The 18,626-nt window shown below is 43.5% G+C and overlaps 1 protein-coding gene across 1 annotated transcript in view; it reads right to left on the reverse strand.

Moving 5' to 3' along the window:
• Positions 1 to 3,841: 3,841 nt before the first annotated feature.
• MRC1 (mannose receptor C-type 1) overlaps positions 3,842 to 18,626 on the reverse strand; it is a 110,833-nt gene continuing 96,048 nt past the window's right edge. The window contains exons 24-30 of the mRNA XM_055147082.1: positions 17,720 to 17,955; positions 14,736 to 14,901; positions 10,628 to 10,777; positions 10,028 to 10,141; positions 8,789 to 8,953; positions 7,756 to 7,797; positions 3,842 to 6,363 (exon numbers count right to left, since the gene is read on the reverse strand). Of these exons, the coding sequence (XP_055003057.1) occupies positions 6,122 to 6,363; positions 7,756 to 7,797; positions 8,789 to 8,953; positions 10,028 to 10,141; positions 10,628 to 10,777; positions 14,736 to 14,901; positions 17,720 to 17,955 (1,115 nt within the window). The 3' untranslated portion in view covers positions 3,842 to 6,121. The remainder of the gene's footprint in view (positions 6,364 to 7,755; positions 7,798 to 8,788; positions 8,954 to 10,027; positions 10,142 to 10,627; positions 10,778 to 14,735; positions 14,902 to 17,719; positions 17,956 to 18,626) is intronic.

An 18,626-nucleotide genomic window follows, 5' to 3' on the forward strand; every position in this document is an offset into this window, starting at 1 on the left:
CTCGCGAGAAGCTGCACCCCTGTTTCCCAGAATGCCATCTCTGTGAGCTGGGAGCTCTAACTGCAATTGGGAACACTCTACACACAAGCCCTTATCCTCTCCCTACGGCCTCACCTCTGAACACCCCAAATATCATCCCCAGGAAGACTGGGCCCCGGGTTGGGAGATGGTTGGGATGGGACAGAGACACTCAGTCCTCAGCATGGAGAGTTGGGGAAAAGAAGGGCAGGCTTCATTTTAGCTTTGCCAGTTTCCAGTTACTTAAAAGAAAGAGAAAAACTGCAGTTTCACTTAACTCCCTATTTGGCTACATTGCGTCTACCTCACTGATTGTGTGCATATGGGGGAAAGACTCATTGCAAACTGATCCCCAAATGAAAGGAGCAACCGAGGCATAGCCCCAGGGCCTCCGAATCTTCTGGCACGTTGGAGGAAATAGAGTCCAGGACTCCGACCCAGACTGACTGAATCACAGAGAAATCTGTGCTTTGAATCAGTTCTCCGTGTGACTCTCAGGCCCTTCAACGTTTAAGAACTTCCTGCCAAAACCCTGAAGCAAAAGCAAGTCCAGAGAATATTCCTGCCCTTCAAAGCAAAAAAAAAAAAAAATCAAATCAACAGGAAGGAGTGCAGAGTAGCTTTGGAGGGTTCTTTGAAATGCCCAGAGAACTGTGTGTACACAGACCGACTGCATACAGTGAGGGGTCAGGGTGTGTGTCAAGGGAGCACATGCAGTTGTCCACCTGAAATCTTGCCCACCAAAAGGTATCCAATCAAAACCGAGAACAGGACATGTGGGGGTGGGAGAGAGTTGCAAAGGGAAGCCCCAGCCACACGCTCTTTGCCGGGAAAGACAGAAAGGCTGAGACACCTGGGCAGATGGCAGATCTGGCGGGGCTTGGATGCTCAGACAGATGGCAGGACTTCCCAGGGATCTCACCCACATGCAGGTGGCCATGGCTGGGGACAAAGGAAAGCTGGTGGCAGGGAACAACTGGAATGCAGTCCTGAAAGGACCAGAGACAAGACCAGGCAACAAGAGCACACACTGGATCGAGAATGGCACGGGCGCAAGATGGGGTCAGCGTACACTGGAGCTGAGCAGAGGGTGGGAGACAGGATGAAGGATGTTGTCCAGGGGACCAGGCAGTGAGGGACGGAACAAGTGGCACCACACATAGGTCAAAGGAAAGGCTGGAATCAGAGAAGCCAGGCTCATCTATGAAGACTCTACAGTACACTCTACAGACTTCTTAAACATCTGAATTTAGTATGCAAATCTCTGAAGCAATTCTCAAGAACCCACTAGCGCAGGGGAAAGGCACTTCCGTGCTAACAGCCCTGCAGGAGGAAGTGGTGACAGCCGGGGCCAGCACTTGGTTTGCAGGAGTTCAATCCCCTTCGCCCAAACCTAATCATGCAGTGCTGTAATGGATTTTTCTTTTATTCAAGTCCTGTGATTTGAGTGGTTGCTTACAATAGGTTTTTGGGCGAACAGTGCTCCTACCTCCAATCCCATCACCCCATATCAGTGTTCTGCGTTCCTCCACAGCTCACCCATGATCCTTTCCTCACCCTAGTCTGACTCCTTAACAGTTACATTTTTAAGCTTACTGTCATAGTTGGGTCCCAGGCTAGCAGTAAGATTGGATCTAGAGGTTTATTTGATTGTTTTTTTTTTTTTGCTTTGCTTTTTTGGGTCACATCCTGCGATGGTCAGGGGTTACTCCTGGCTCTGCACTCAGGAATTATTCTGGCGGTGCTCGGAGGACCATATAGGATACCAGAGATCGAACCTGGGTCAGCCGTGTGCAAAGCAAATGCTCTACCCACTGTACTATTGCTCTGGCCCCGGATCTAGTGGTTTAGATAGACCTCGACACCATCGAGGGACACAGGGTCCCGACCCTTGCCTCTGTTACTTCTGGACCTTCTCTTCTCGCTTCCCTTCTTCAATGTCCTCCATGCCTGTCACTTCTTAGTGACTTGGTTACCCATCACCCTGGGATATTTCTCTCTTCCTTTAAGATTCAGCTCAAGGGGCTGGAGCGATAGCACATCGGGTAGGGCATTTGCCTTGCATGGTGCCGACCCAGGTTCGATTCCCAGCATCCCATATGGTCTCCCGAGCACTGCCAGGAGTAATGCCTGAGTGCAGAGCCAGGAGTCAGCCCTGAGAATCGCCGAGTGTGACCCAAAAAAGCCATAAGATTCAGCTCAGGGTACCACCCAAACAGTCCCCCTGGGAGAAGCTGCTCCCTACATTCCTTGTGGGTCTTCACTGTGGGCCCCTCCCAGAGTCTGCAAGGGACCCTGACCCCTACTTCTACATGTACTTTTGTGATGGTAAGGAGGGTCACCATCATGGTGCTCAACTCTCCACTGCAACTACAGTCGCTGTCAGTCTGGCCCCCCAGGTGGGGGCTGTTGGCTCTCTTTATGGAGAGCCCTGACGGGTACCAGGGACACCCAGAAAGCAAATGCCTCAGAAGCACATGATGGGCTGAGTTGTCTCATCTCAAAATTAACCACAGAGGGCCTGGAGTCACTCAGAAAGTGCCTGTCTTTAGAGAGGGCATGACAGAGGGTCCCCGGCTCTGCAGGATGCCATTAAGGTGAGATGGAATCTTCTAGAGAATCCCCCAGACCCAGGGCCCTGCAGGGGGCACAGACAAATGAAGAGGTTAAGAGAGTTGAAGCCTACCAGCACCTCGGTCTTGGATGTCCAGCCCCTGAATTGTACGAAAATCTGTTTCGATGGTTTAAAATAACAGTCTGTGGTACTTTTGTTATGGAGAGTTGCTAGAAAACAACTTAATACTTATACTGGTACAAGTATCCTTACACCAGAAGGATACTTATTAAAATCCTTATTTCAATAAGGATACTTATTAAAATTAAAATCAATGGCTACTATTCCAAACTTTTATTTGGTGGGGGGTGTCTTGGGACCACACCTGGAAGAGCTCAGAGATCCATCCTGGCAGGGCTCAGGGGACCACATAGGATGCCAGAGATTGAACCTGGGTTGACTACTTGCAAGGCAAGGACCTGACTCACTGTACTATCTCTCCAGTCCCAATCCTGACCTTCTGGTGCTTGTTGCAATTGTTGATTTCCAGAACTTTGCCTAAGTTATAGTTTATAATTCATCATCATCCCATTGATCGTTGACTGTCTCGAGCAGTTTCAGTAATCGCTCCATTTGTCCTAGCCCTGAGATTTCAAGTTTATATTTATACTATATATGAAAGTCTCTGTTGGTGTCTTTTTTTAAATCCTGGGCTGTAGAGATAGTATAGTTCTGGTCTTGCATGAAGCTGACCTGGTACAATCCCCAGCACTACATAAGATGCTCCTGAGCACCTCCAGGAGCAATTCCTGAGTACAGAAAAAGGAGCAAGCCCCAAGCACTGCTGGGTATAGAGAAGGAAGGAAGAAAGGAAAGAAGAAAGGAAAGAAGGAAGGCAGAAAGGAAGGAAAGAAGGAAGGAAGGAAGGAAGGAAGGAAGGAAGGAAGGAAGGAAGGAAGGAAGGAAGGAAGGAAGGAAGGAAGGAAGGAAGGAAGGAGAAACAGAAGGAGGGAGGGAGGGAAGAAGGGAAGGAGGGAGGCTGGGTGTTTGAAGGAATGAAATAAAATGGAAGAAGCTCTGATTGTGTCTTTATTCTAGACATTGATGCTTCACTTCTTATTCACATGTGACTTGTCAGAGGTGCTCTCAAGTCTGACATGTCAATTAGCTGCTGAAGAAAATAACAGCTTAATGAACCATCGGATGTACCAATAGCTGCATGTGTGGCCAACAAACATGGAATGAGCCAAGAGTCTGCTGGTCTTTACAGATGTCACCTTTATTTTCAGAGTTCAAGTTTCAGAATTCAAGTTACCGTTCACATTGTGTTCAACTGGGGTGGGGGGGGGTGATGTCCTAAGAATCTCCCAGCTACTGATTCTGATGAAAGCCTGAAGCAAGTACAATGTCACTATGGAGACCATGAAGACATTTTATCTATGGGAGAACTTCTGGTTAAATCAAAACAAAACAAAGCATAACAACAATCAAAGCCCTACACAAATGCACAACAAAACGCTCTTCTTTTCATGATCCTCCCCCACCCAATTACCCCTCATATTTTAGCTTGGGGATTGTGTAGAACGGTAGGTACAATGAATTATCTATTTGATGACATGTTTAAATGGCTCATCTGAGCATATGAAGTACAACCCTCTGTTCTCTGCCAAACACAGAGGAGATAAGCCATGGAAGTAGGAGATACGTGTTGCTTAAAAGGCAAAGTATTTTCTGTGAAACACAACTCTGAATTATAATAAAAAGGATGATGTCCAAAAAAGGGGGCTGGAGAAATAGTACAGTGGATAGGGCACTTGCCTTGCAAGTGGCTGACCCAGGTTTGATCTCCAACACTCCAAATGGTCTCTCAAGTCCCCAGAAGAGTGGTCCCTGAGCACAGAACCAGGATTAGTTCCTGAGCACTGCTGGGTGTGGCACCCAAACAAACACACAAACGTACAAAAGATACAAGGACTGTGTAATATAACTTGTAAGCCATACTCACTCATGCATTTCTCTTCATTCCATATTTCTAATATCTTAAGAAGAAAATCTCTCCGAGGAAAGGGATTTCTTTATAGCATAATTAACCACACAGGGCTTGATGTGGCAGCAACTGTTATCCCTGGGACTTCTGCAGGTGGACCGTGCTTTGTTCTTACAGAGGGGAATGAAAAGCAACATGTTCTGTAATGCTTGAGGCACACAGGGAGGTGATTTTTGCCCTTCTCTCACTTTCTTATTTACCTGCTTCTCTCTCAGGTACTGCAAACGCCATTTACCCACACCCCAACATGCTTATTGAACCGTGGACTTTTGGAGAATGTAATTCTTTCCTTTTCTCCCAAAGAAGAGGCTCAACTACAAGCACATGCAACATCCTGTATACAACTGGTATGGAATAGGCGTTCCCAGGACCCTCTCATGCCACCTGAGGTTTCTGTCCAAGACCCTCAGGTAAAGGACATCAGCTCAGGAGCTGGGAGAGGTGAGGAGAAGCAAAATGTCTGGTACCTATGAGGCAGGAAACTTCCACAGTGCTGCACAACGTACATGAAGCAAAAGGGAATTTTCAGAGTGACAGAGAGCTGTATAGAGACCTAATTTCCAAATGCCTTTAATTGCTGAATTATGGGTCAAAAGATGGGATCCGGAAAGTGCCGTCAGGTATGATGGTAAATTTATTTTACACACAGAACTTTAACAGCAAATCTTTTCTGAAGAGGTGAAAGAATCCCTCTACTGATTATATTAGTTGTTTTGAGTATAAAGTGTCAGGGAAATGGATAAATAAGTCTCCTTGTAAAGAAAAGACGCCGACCAACATCACCAAAATACAAATCTATTAAAAACAGACCCTGTCTCCGAGGTGTATTTCACATTACCTACATGTATCCAGGGAACACAAATTTACACTTTCACTTCACATCTTTGTATTCTTAATATATATAAACTAGGGCAAAGAACATATTTGTGATATCCAGCCTGGGACACCCTGCTTGGGGAAATCAAGCTTCTTCTCAGCTGTGTTATTCTCTCTTTGCACGAACATTTGTAATCACTGGAGTTAAAAAAAATAAAAAAGGAGATTGGTATGAAGAAAATAAGGGGCTGTCTCTAGGCCACCTGGGGCCACTTGTCCTGGATTTTTGAAACAGCTCTTCCAGAGTTCCGCTACCCACTGCAGATGCTTCGCATGCCTGTTCCTGGCTTATTAACCTGCAGGTAGGGAAAAGGAATGTCACAGCCACGAGACAGCCACGTCGGCACTTTGAATCTAGCTGTGTATCTTTGAAGTGATGGTCAACACTGCCGTAAAAGAGAATCTCTTGCCAGGCTGGAAAAGGAGCCACAATTTCTTTATCTTTTTCACTAACGCCTTGATGCGGGGGCTGCAGCTTGTGTTAATGAAGCCTCATCCGAGGGTAAGTCATTGGTGGTCCGCATCGGCATCAATGTGTTCAGCAAAGGATTAAAACAAAACAAAAGAAGGAGAGAGTTTTGAAGGCACTGCAGTCAAGACCTGATGTCGACGGCGGTCCTGGGGCGCTAGATGACGGCGTGCTCATTCTGCTCGATGTTCCCCACGAGACCTTTGGTATCGCTGGTCCCAGGGCTCCGACTGTTGAAATAGAGGGTGTTCTCAAAATTGTCTCCCCGAGGAAGGTGCACACGCCTCTTCTTGAAAAAGAAATATGCAGCCAGCCCGGCGGCAGTCACGATCAGGAACACGACGACCACCACACCCGCGGTGCCAGAGGGTCTGGTAGGTTCCGTCTTCTGCATGTCGGCTGCAAGCACACAGAGCCATGAGTGGGTGGGGGTGGCAGGAGGAAGAGGGTCAAGGTTGGGGGACGACGGGGCAGCTTCCTCATTTGAGAAGCCTTAAGAGGACAAGTGTTCTTTCAAGTGACATTGAGCAAACAGAAAGGGCCAGACGGTAAACCGTGGGAGCTGAGGATAGACATCCAGGAAACGTTACCTTGATTATTTGGATGTACAGGACTTTCACCAACCTAGGGAGCACTGAGCTAGTTCACCAGAACTTTAAAATTCTTTATTCTGGTTTGAAAATGGGGCTGGAGTGATAGTCCTGCAGGTTGGGCTTTTGCCTTGCATACAGCTGACTCGGGTTTGATCCCTGACATCCTAGATGGGCCCCTGAGCCCTGCCAGGAGCCACCCCTGGGTGCTGCAGTGGGGGGGGGGGTGACCTACAAACCGACAGAACAGAACAAAAATAAACCCCGAACTAAAAATAATTAAGGCTTAACTAAATTTAGAGCTGCTTATAATAGTGTTAGACGATGATGATGATGATGATGAATGTGTATAGACATATATGAATAATGATGATGGCAATCAAAAGTTTGTGGAAAAATTATGGAAGAGAAAATAAGTGATGTGGAAATTTAGTAAGTCATGCCCATGCAACTAATAAGGTAGGTAGGCAAGCCAGAAATCTCACTTGGTATTTGTTGTTGTTGGGCATATATATGTGTAGTATATCATATATGATATGTTAGATACAATATATAATTTAATATAATATATCATATATAATACTTAATATGTCATATAACATTTTATTGATGATGATATACATTTGATATATTTATATATTACATATGTAATTTGTATTTGGGCTACAAACAGCGGTGCCGAGGGCTTACTCTGGGTCTCTGTTCCAGGACCACTCCTGGAGGTGCTTGGGGATTGAACCAAGACTGGCTGTGTACAAGGCAAACGCTTTACCCCCTGTGCTATGTCTCCTGCTGCTCGCTGGGTGTGTTTTAGCAGGAAATCAAAGGAGTGAAACAGGATCAGTGACTGGATACAATTATCCATGACATTATATCTTTTTTTGACCTTCGCTTTTAAAAACAAAAAAACCAAAAACACCACAGGAAACCTTGAGAGAGGGTCTCCAGTGCCTTTTTAGAAGGCAGTTCTTTTAACACAGCAGCAAATGTCTTCCATACATTGTATTGTAAAAATACCAACCCAGCTCCTCTATGTGACTTACTAGTGCTTTTATTCATTTATTTAATGACAGAATAAAAGAGAGCTTATGTCATTCAAGCCATTCAAGTCATTCTACTGAGAAGCAGAGGCACTGGAAGAGTTTCTTATGGTTTCCAAACAACTTACTAATATGTAATTGAAATTTCACAATGATCTTACCTTTTGTTGTAGTTATTGTCTGAGTAGGCTCAGGATCAATAACTGTAAAATCAAAATCAAATTAAACACATATAAAATTACATGACTCATAGACAAGAAACATTGAATCTTCCACAAATGGTTTTGGTAACATGCCGTGTGGGAGGTAGACAAACAGACATATAGATAGATTATTGATAGATCATAGATACCCTATGACAGATTCTTACTGCTGTATAGATAAATATACTAGAATATCTGAAAACGAGATGATCCTCTGACTTACATATAAGCCATATACTCACCCTCAAAATCTTCTCCAAACTACTGAACTCTAAGCTAGCAGTTTTAAATTGTCCAACTGAAGGTGGACATTTTACAAGGTAATTAAATGAAGAGTTAAATAAGACTCTTACTGCCCCAAAGGGTGGGGTATCTTTGATTAGAGTTTCGAAAGATGAAAGAGCTATGCAATCCTAAAATAGTAACACACACTGGGATAGGAATGCTAGTTTGTCTAAATCTCCTTTCCTTCTTAACACCTCTACTTCTTGGGCAGGATATTCTGTGACAAGGTAGGGCTATATAAATATGACTGGAGCCCAGACTGCATCACATCACTGGCTTACAACATGAGCAATACCCCCACCCGAAAACGCTCTGCCACACCGTCTCAGAGAGAAACTTAACTGATATTGCATTATAGAAAACATTCTGATGCTACAAAACCCAGGCTCCTTCTCATTTGCCCAGGATGGTTGGTTCTCCCCTTCCTTCTAATGCCAGATGACTTTACAGGCTGGTTCTCCCAACAAGCTGCAACTGTGTAAACCCTGAAACAAGGAAATCCTATTCTAAACGTATTGATAAAGCAAAATCACTATGTTGGCTGGGCAGAGTGTTTTCTGCTTAGACTTGCAGAGAGCAACTGATCACTAGGCCCCTAGATTTTCACTTTTATAAAGAGAACTTAGAATCCCACGTCTTGTGTCTCGATATTGGAAAGAAATGACAGCTTGTGAATAGATGCACTAGAGAACAAATTCCTACTTACTTTTTGGTCTTTTACAAATAAACCCTTTATAGGAAGAACAGTGAATATTACTCCAGAGTCCATTAGTTGCTAACAAAGATACGCAATCATTTCGTTCACCGGAGGGCTCCCCTACATTCCAGTTGACAAAGGAGACTGGGATGTTGTTTAACCAAATCCACATTCCTGATGATCAAATAAAGCCAATAAAAATAAGAGTTAGGGGCTGGAGTGATAGGACAGTGGGGAGGGCTCTTGCCTTGTATGCAGCTGACCCGGGTTCAATCCCCGGCACCCCATATGGTCTTCTGAGCACTGCCAGGAGTAATTCCTGAGTGCAGAGCCAGAAGTAGCCCCTGAGCATCGATAGGTGTGATGCCCTCCCCCCACCCAAATAAGAGTTAAACATAACCCATCTTTGGAATGTGGGATGGTAATCAGTGGTAGAGCTTAAGCTTGGAAGCTTGGGGTTCAAATCCCAGTACAGAGAGAGAGAATATGCAAAATTTACGTGTATTATTTATATTGTAATAAAACCTGATTCATAACCTGACTTGAGTGTGGCTCTGGGACCACACCCAACGGTACTTGGGGCTTATTTCTGGCGTTAGGCTCAGATGTTACTCAGGAGTAATCACTGAGCACAACCAGATATGGCAAAATACCAAGGGGGAAAAAAAGAAAGAAAACTCAGTCAACTATGCACAAGGCAAGCGTCATAGGTGCTGTGCTATCTCTCTGGCCCTTATAACCAGACTTTTTAACAGGAAATAATAATGACGAATTATAAGTGAAAAGTAGTGAAGTACTTTTTTTTTGGGGGGGGTCATACTCGGCGATGCACAGGGGTTACTCCTGGCTCTGCACTCAGGAATCACTCCTGGTGGTGCTCAGGAGACCTTATGGAATGTATAAGTGAAAAGGAGATTGAGAATGAAACTTTATAACTTTAACTGAAATTTTGTTCCAAATTAGTACATACACATATACTTATCCCTAAGTTTTTCTGGCAAAAGATAAAAAAATATATTCAACACTTCCAGAACCAACACGGCTTCAAAAACTATTCTTTTAACCTAGAACATTAAACATAGCATAGAAAATTATTTAAAATTCCAGTTATTAACTTATATGAAAAGATAAGTTTGAATTTTCAAACTCTTTATAAATTCATCATTATTTGGGGGTAGGGGCAGGCCTCTAGAACGAAAGGCTCATTTTCCCTACAATACTCTGAAATAGTTCAAGTGATCAAATTACCTTCCACATTTCTGAATAATCCTATCCAAAAGCTGGTTTTGCTCTGAAGAGGCTCAACCCGATAAGCCAGGAAATCAGCTTCCGCAGCATTTTCAACGAAAGCCAAAGTGGAACCTGCATAGCATAAAAGAGTAAACATTAAGGAAGGACACTTAAGTAGCTGAAAATATTTCTATAATAACAGTACTGCTATTAAGAGCAATACAGAACATTCCAACATCTCTCCTTACAGAGAAGATCATCAAAGGGTACTGTGGTCAGAATTTCGGTTTCCATTCAGAAACTCTGATTTTACAGTCTCTCTGGTGAGCAAGAGTGAATGACTGGGGTAGGAGAGGCAGCTGTTGCTATCTACCTTAAAGAAGGAAATGGCTTTTGGCTCTCACTCGGGAATCACTCCTGGCAGAGCCTGGGAACCATATACACTGCCAGGATCGAATTCTGATGGGCCGTGGGCAAGGCAAGCCCCTTAACAACCCTTGTTCTATCTCTGTGGTGTGTTCAGATTCCTGATGTTTTCATACTCAGGGTCATTAGGAGCACAAAAATAACAGGACAGATGGTCGTGGGCTTTCCAGCAGTGAGAAAGTGACTGCTTACCCATCCGGAGACATTCTAAGGACGCCTGGCCCCAATTTCTTGTGAATGACGACTCAATGTAGTAGCAGTGACCGTGGAAGGGAATCCAGGCTGAGTGGTCTTTCTCGGGACACCGGCCAGGCAGCTGCGGGGGCTCAGTGGCAGGGATCTCTGTTAACAGGAAGACATACTAAGTACAAAAGAGCCCAGAGTTTCCACAAGACTGAGAATGAGATTTTAGCTGGGAAAATATCCCATAGCATTCTTTTTTTTTTTTAAACTTCTAATCATAATTATTTGGAGCTGCCACTTTTAGGATTTGAAATTTTCTTCCTTCCTTCCTCCCTCCCTCCCTCCCTTCCTTCCTTCCTTCCTTCCTTCCTTCCTTCCTTCCTTCCTTCCTTCCTTCCTTCCTTCCTTCCTTCCTTCCTTCCTTCCTCCTTCCTTCCTTCCTTCCTTCCTTCCTTCCTTCCTTCCTTCCCTCCCTCCCTCCCTCCCTCCCTCCCTCCCTCCCTCCCTCCCTCCCTCCCTCCTTCCTTCCTTCCTCCCTCCCTCCCTCCCTCCCTCCCTTCCTCCTTCCTTCCTTCCTTCCTTCCTTCCTTCCTTCCTTCCTTCCTTCCTTCCTTCCTTCCTTCTGTCCTTCCTTCCTTCCTTCTTTCCTTCCTCCTTCCTTCCTTCCTTCCTTCCTTCCTTCCTTCCTTCCTTCCTTCCTTCTTTCCCTCTTTCCTTTCCTCCTTCCTTCCTTCCTTTCTTCCTTCCTTCCTCCTTCCTTCCCTCCTTCCTTCCCTCCTTCCTTTCCTCCTTCCTTCCCTCCTTCCTTCCTTCCTTCCCTCCTTCCTTCCTTCCTTCCTTCCTTCCTTCCTTCCTTCCTTCCTTCCTTCCTTCCTTCCTTCCCTCCTTCCTTCTCTCCTTCCTTCCCTCCTTCCTTTCCTCCTTCCTTCCTTCCTTCCTTCCTTCCTTCCTTCCTTCCTTCCTTCCTTCCTTCCTTCTTTCCCTGCTTCCTTCCTTCCTTCCTTCCTTCCTTCCTTCCTTCCTTCCTTCCTTCCTTCCTTCCTTCCTTCCTTCCTTCCTTCCTTCCTTCTTTCCTTCCTTCCTCCTTCCTCTTTCTTTACTCTTTTAAAAAAATTCTTGATGAACTTGAATAGAATAACTATGGTATAGTTACTACTGATCATATATGTAATAAAGAGTTCTCCAAAGTCACCCCAAAATAATTAGCAAAGGGAGTCCCCACCCTCCAAAACATTCTTCTTTCCCGAGATCCTAACCTCGCTAAATGCTTCCAGCTATGTATAACATCTGAATTATATAATTAAATGCTAGAGTCAAAATTTTAAGACTTGACCAATGTCCAATTCTCAGGCTGGATTCTAGGATAGTATCATTAATATCACTGATTCTGATAGTCTATATATCCACTCTGATTAAATTATTCTGATATAAAGGTATCATTGACATAGATGGGTTCATAATTTCCTGTGATATTTGATGTGATTGACTCAGAAGACCATCTTCTTAACAAAAATTCAGAGATTAATAAACAGTCAAGAAATCCTAGCAATACAAAATCAATACCCAAAAATCCATGGCCTTCATATATGCAAACAATGAGGCAGAGGAAAGGGATATGAAAAAAGCAATCCCATTCACAATCGTGCCCCAGAAAATCAGGTACCTCAGAATCAGCTTAACCAAGGAAGTAAAAGACCTTTACAAAGAAAACTACATAACGCTACTCCATGAAATCAAAGAGGACATGAGGAAATGGAAACATATACCCTGCTCGTGGATAGGGAGAATCAATGTTGTCAAAATGGCAATACTCCCTAAAGCATTATACAGATTCAATGCGATCCCTATAAGTATACCCATGACATTCTTCAAAGAAATGGATCAAGCAATCCTAAAATTCATATGGAATAACAAACGTCCAAGGATAGCTAAAACAATTCTTGGGAAAAAGATGATGGGAGGCATCACCATCCCCAACCTCAAACTTTACTACAAAGCAGTAACAATTAAAACAGCATGGTACTGGAACAAAGGCAGAGCCGTAGACCAATGGAACAGGGTGGAATATCCCTACACACAACCCCAAATGTATGACCATCTAATCTTTGATAAGGGAGCAAGAGATGTGAAGTGGAGCAAGGAAAGCCTCTTTAACAAATGGTGCTGGCACAACTGGACAACCACATGCAAAAAAATGGGTTTAGACCTTGACCTGACACCATGCACAAAAGTCAGATCAAAATGGATTAAAGACCTCAACATTAGACCACAAACCATAAGGTACATTGAAGACAAGGTCGGCGAAACCCTCCACGATATTGAAGATAAAGGTATCTTCAAAGGTGACACGGAACTAAGCAATCTAGTAAAAACAGAGATCAACAAATGGGACTACATTAAACTAAAAAGCTTCTGCACCGCAAGAGATACAGTGACCAGAATCCAAAGACTATCCACAGAATGGGAAAGGATATTTACACAATACCCATCAGATAAGGGGTTGATATCAATGGTATATAAAGCACTGGTTGAACTCTACAAGAAGAAAACATCCAACCCCATCAAAAAATGGGGCGAAGAAATGAACAGAAACTTTACCAAGGAAGAAATACGAATGGCCAAAAGGCACATGAAAAAGTGCTCTGCATCACTAATCATCAGAGAGATGCAGATCAAAACAACTTTGAGATACCACCTCACACCACAGAGACTAGCACACATCCAAAAGAAAAAAAGCAACCGCTGTTGGAGAGGATGTGGGGAGAAAGGGACCCTTCTTCACTGCTGGTGGGAATGCCGACTGGTTCAGCCCTTCTGGAAAACAATTTGGACGACTCTCAAAAAATTAGATATTGAATTCCCATTTGACCCAGCAATACCACTGCTGGGAATATATCCCAGAGAGGCAAAAAAGTACAATCGAAACAACATCTGCACATGTATGTTCATCGCAGCACTGTTTACAATAGCCAGAATCTGGAAAAAACCCGAATGCCCCAGAACGGATGACTGGTTGAGGAAACTTTGGTACATCTATACAATGGAATACTATGCAGCTGTTAGAAAAAAGGAGGTCAAGAATTTTGTAGTCAAGTGGATGGGCATGAAAAGTTTCATGCTGAGTGAAATGAGTCAGAAAGAGAGAGACAGACATAGAAAGATTGCACTCATCTATGGTATATAGAATAACAGAGTGGGAGACTAACACCCAAGAACTGTAGAAATAAGTACCAGGAGGTTGACTCCATGGCTTCGAGGCTGGCCTCACGTTCCGGGGAAAGGTCAACTCAGAGAAGCGATCACCAACTACATTGTAGTCGAAGGCCATGTGGGGGAAGGGAGTTGCGGGCTGAATGAGGGCTAGAGACTGAGCACAGCGGCCACTCAACACCTTTATTGCAAACCACAACAGCTAATTAGAGAGAGAAAACAGAAGGGAATGCCTTGCCACAGTGGCAGGGTGGGGTGGGGGGGAGATGGGATTGGGGAGGGTGGGAGGGACACTGGGTTTACGGGTGGTGGAGAATGGGCACTGGTGGAGGGATGGGTTCCCAAACTTGGTATGAGGGAAGTATGAGCACAAAAGTGTATAAATCTGTAACTGTACCCTCACGGTGATTCTCTAATTAAAAATAAATAAATTTAATAAAAAAAAAAAGAATCATAAAAAAAAAAAGAAATCCTAGCAATAAAAAAATGTTCTTACACAGGCGGGGGGGCTAAGGGTGGGGGGGCTAGGGGCGTGGGGGGGTTAGGGGTGGGGGGGGCGGGGTGGAGCTATACTGGGATTCTTGGTGGTGGAATATGAGCACTGGTGAAGGGATGGGTATTCGAGCATTGTATAACTGAGATTTAAACCTGAAAACTTTGTAACTTTCCACATGGTGACTCAATAAAAAATTTTAAAAAAATAATAAAGAAAATGTTCTATGCTCATTACTTTAATCTCTGTGTATTCATTTATTACCAAGTCAGTCTTTTCTTAGGCGAAGGAATATGCTTTATCTTATCTTCAACTACAACACATGTAGTGACCGTCTAATAATACCAACAACCCAATGTCTTTGCTTATTGAGAAAATTTTAAATCCCATTATTGCTTTTGTGACTTTAGTTACCACTAGATCTTTTGCAGAGGAAGTGATGACTCTCGTTGCAGTGTGTCGTCTTCCAGTAGCCGTCAACATCCATATAAACACAGGCTGATTTCAGTCTGGGCTCATCGGCACCCCAGTTCGTGTACCTCAGTCTCCATTTATCAGCCCAAACATATTCATTGTTGGTCTGCAAGAACAGAAATGGCCATAAGCAGGGAGCCTTGTCTCACTGAGCAAACGCCAAAAGGGCCAGCTGAGGAGCAAGGAGCTCTCGAGACTATTCTCACCAAGAGTCTCCAATGCCTGTGAATCAAATGAACATAACAATCACTTCTACTCACAGGAGTTCAGGAAAAGCAGGCTTTAACATTTTATTGGGGAAGGGGCTTCCCAAGCAATGCTCGAGGGGCCTGGGGGCCCCCACATGATGATAATCAGCGAACAAGGCCAGATAGTTCAATGCTAGGGCTGGTCATTCAATGGCTTGTAAGTCTAGGGGAGCCAGGCAGACACTAGGGCCACCACACAAGTGCTAGAAGCCATCAGGGTCAGCCTCTGAGGTGCTGGGGAGGTGGGGATACGGGGGAGAATCAGCACTGGGATCAAACTTGGAAACTTGCCAGTGTAAGGCATGTGCTCCGGTTCACCAAATCCCCTTCCTGTCTCTCAGGCCCAGTAGAACCTTTCTTTTATAAAAACACTAACTCGGGGCCGGAGCGATAACACAGTGGATAGGGCGTTTGCCTTGCACGCGACCGACCCGGGTTCAATCCCCGGCATCCCATATGGTACCCCAAGCACCGCCAGGAGTAATTCCTGAGTGCAAAGCCAGGAGTAACCCCTGAGCATTGCTGGGTGTGACCCAAAAACCAAAAATAAATAAATAAATAAATAAAAAACACTAACTGGGCTGAAGAGATAGTACAGGGCTTAAGGTGCTTGTATGTGACCAATAAGTGTTCAATCCCCAGCACCACACACGATCCCCTGAGCACCTCCAGGAGTGATCCATGAGCACAGAGCCAGGAGTCAGCCCTGTGCACAGCCAGGTGGGGGCCCAACCCCTCCTCCAAATTAAATCACATACAAATTAATTGATAACATCAAAAGTAGTACTTATCGTATTATCCTTTCAATGGTCTAAGATAGATTTTGCAGGTTAATTCCGAAGCACAGATGACATTTAGCATTTATCTGACATAAGTTAACTTGTAAATAATACAAACAATTGTCCCCCTTTTAGTAGCATTATCTAATTTGCCAAGCCAATTACTGAAGAGCCAATGACCAAATCAAAAGCACATGTCATTCCAAGTCAAGCTGGATGCTGTTCTACCACGGTCAACCAAAGAATGCTTACATAATAATGAATTCCATTGATATCAGGAGGAGAGTAGAATTGTTTTAGTTTAAAATGTTGGTATAGTGGAAAGCCACTCCATGATTTTGTAAAATAATAAAAGCCTATTATTCTAAACTTCTAAGAGAATTGTGTCCACAGAATCTGTGAGAGGAAATGAGATGAGTATCAAGTAAATTACTATCACAGTGAACACAGACTTAGAAAATGTGTTGCTTAAACTTGAAATCACAAAAATTGCTATGGAACTGCTGAGATGAAAATAGTCACTTATCTGCTCAAGTCAACACACAATGTCTAAAATGCAAATTTTGATCTCTGAAGCACTGGAATTTCTGCAACATCTAATACCAACTTACTTTCCTGTTTTTTTTTCTTTTCCTATCCTTTTACCTCTCCCTGGTATTCTTCCCTTAAGTTCTACCATCCTAGAGATCCACCTTTATATAAAAAGCTCTCGGTCCTTCCCCCTAACCCGCTAGTCCCTAATCTCTCTGTGGCATTTTGTATATATATATTTCACTTTGACACTGCCAGAATTATCTCTTAATTACTTGTTGACATTTTTGTTTTACTAAGAAACTTGCTAATGATGAGATTGGTTGAATAGACAGGTGGGTGTTAGGGAAGATTGGCTCTAGGAATATTTTGTTTGGCCCTCGGCTCTGTGCTTCATTCCTTACCCCACCCTTTTCCAGCTCCTTTTCTCTAATATAGAATCTAACGACAAGGAAGCATTTCTAATACATGGATGGAAGCTCCACAACTTAAGGGCCAAAAGAACTCTAGAAAGGGCTTGTCTCAAAAAAATTATCTGTGTTTTGGGCATATGTCTATACCTTTCACTCTCCTCACTGGTATAACTGAAGCCCTGGTGCCTATTCACCCATTGCTTCTTCTATTCTTCCACCCTTGATTTCCTGCCTTCTCTATCTGTCTCCTCTAACACTGGGGTCAAGGATGATCTAAGTAACCTCCCTTCTCTACACTACAGTTCCTCATCTGGTAGTCTATATTCCACAGATAAGTGAGATCATCTGGTGTTTGTTTTTCTTCTGTCTTACTTCACTCAACATGATATCTTCCAGTTTCAACCATGTTGCAGCAAATTGCATGATTTCATCATTCCTTGCAGCTGCATAGTATTCTGAGTCGGGATGCGGAGGGAATCAGGGAACACTGGTGGAGGGAATGACACTGGTGGAAGGATTGCTGTTGAAAGAGTGTATGCCTAAAACACAACTATCAGTAACTTTGTAAATAATGGATCTTAAATAAAAAATAAATAGATAAAATAAAATATCCATGACCTAGAACTCTGCCTCTGACTGGCTTCCTTATTAATTCCCCATGCCTGTTGCAGTCATGACATTAGTAAGAGGTGGCAAATAAAACTATTTAGATATAGAAATAATTTTAATATTCAAAGCAATCTGACCGAAAATATATATTAGGTAAGTCTTCACTCGATTCCCAGCATACTTCACTAGATTACTCATCATTCAAGCCATTGAGTCCTGCTTGTATCATCTCAGACTATGCAGAAAGTTTTCAACATGCCCCAAATCCTCAAGTGAATGAATAGAAAGAAAACCATTTCATCAGAATGGAGGATGGCGTCAAGCCTCACACCTCCCGTACTTACCACGTTACTGTTCAGGGCGATCCAGATGGGCTCAGGCTGCACCTGCAGCCACTGCAGCCACACAAAGGCATTGCTGTAGGGGTCCAGAATGCTGGCAATGAGGGAATGATGGAGCTTGCAATAGTCAGCTGCTTCATGCCATGGCAACTTTAATTTTACAAGGGAATAGCTACTCTCACCAAGTTTAATAAAGTCATCTGCTGGAACTGTGGTTGCAAGCTTAGTCAAGGAAGGGTCTGGAATAAAAAGATAATCCTCATTAGTATTTACAAACATTACTTGAATATCATCAGTGTCTGACTGATGTCTTTGGACCATAAAAAAAATGATCTTCATGAAGAGCATCAACCCAAAACATGGGCATTTAAAATATTTTTCATGACCCCATAAGCACCAGAAAACAAAGCTCAATTTTTACATTAGTATGCATACACTACTATGCCTGCATGAACCGAGTAATACCTAAGTAGCATTAAGTAAAATATATAACCAAATTTCTAAACTATACAAAAAGGCTTGCAAATTTAAGGGGATGTGGTACTGGATAAAAGAAAAGTTATAAATTAATTCCATTTATTAGTCTCCTAAATTTAAAAATATCCATCATCCTGCCATTGCTGATTTTTCGATATTGGTTGAATTTCAAGGTCAAACAGTCTTTTTCCCTCTTCCCCAATCTGTTCCGCTAGATACATAAATTTTGCATCTGTTTGTATCTCTTTGACTCCACCTATGCACCTTCAAGGGAATTGCTTAAGTTCTGGGATAAAGCCATACACCAGTCCCAGTTCATTGAACCTTGACCTCAGGGTTAAGCCTTAATCTTACCAATGAGTCTATGTCCTTCATCCAGCTCCCCCCACTCCCAACCTCCAACCAATCTCTGCTTTTGGTCAACACATACAGT

Source organism: Sorex araneus, chromosome 9 (genome assembly GCF_027595985.1).
Source record: "Sorex araneus isolate mSorAra2 chromosome 9, mSorAra2.pri, whole genome shotgun sequence".
Classification (NCBI taxonomy): Eukaryota; Metazoa; Chordata; class Mammalia; order Eulipotyphla; family Soricidae; genus Sorex; species Sorex araneus.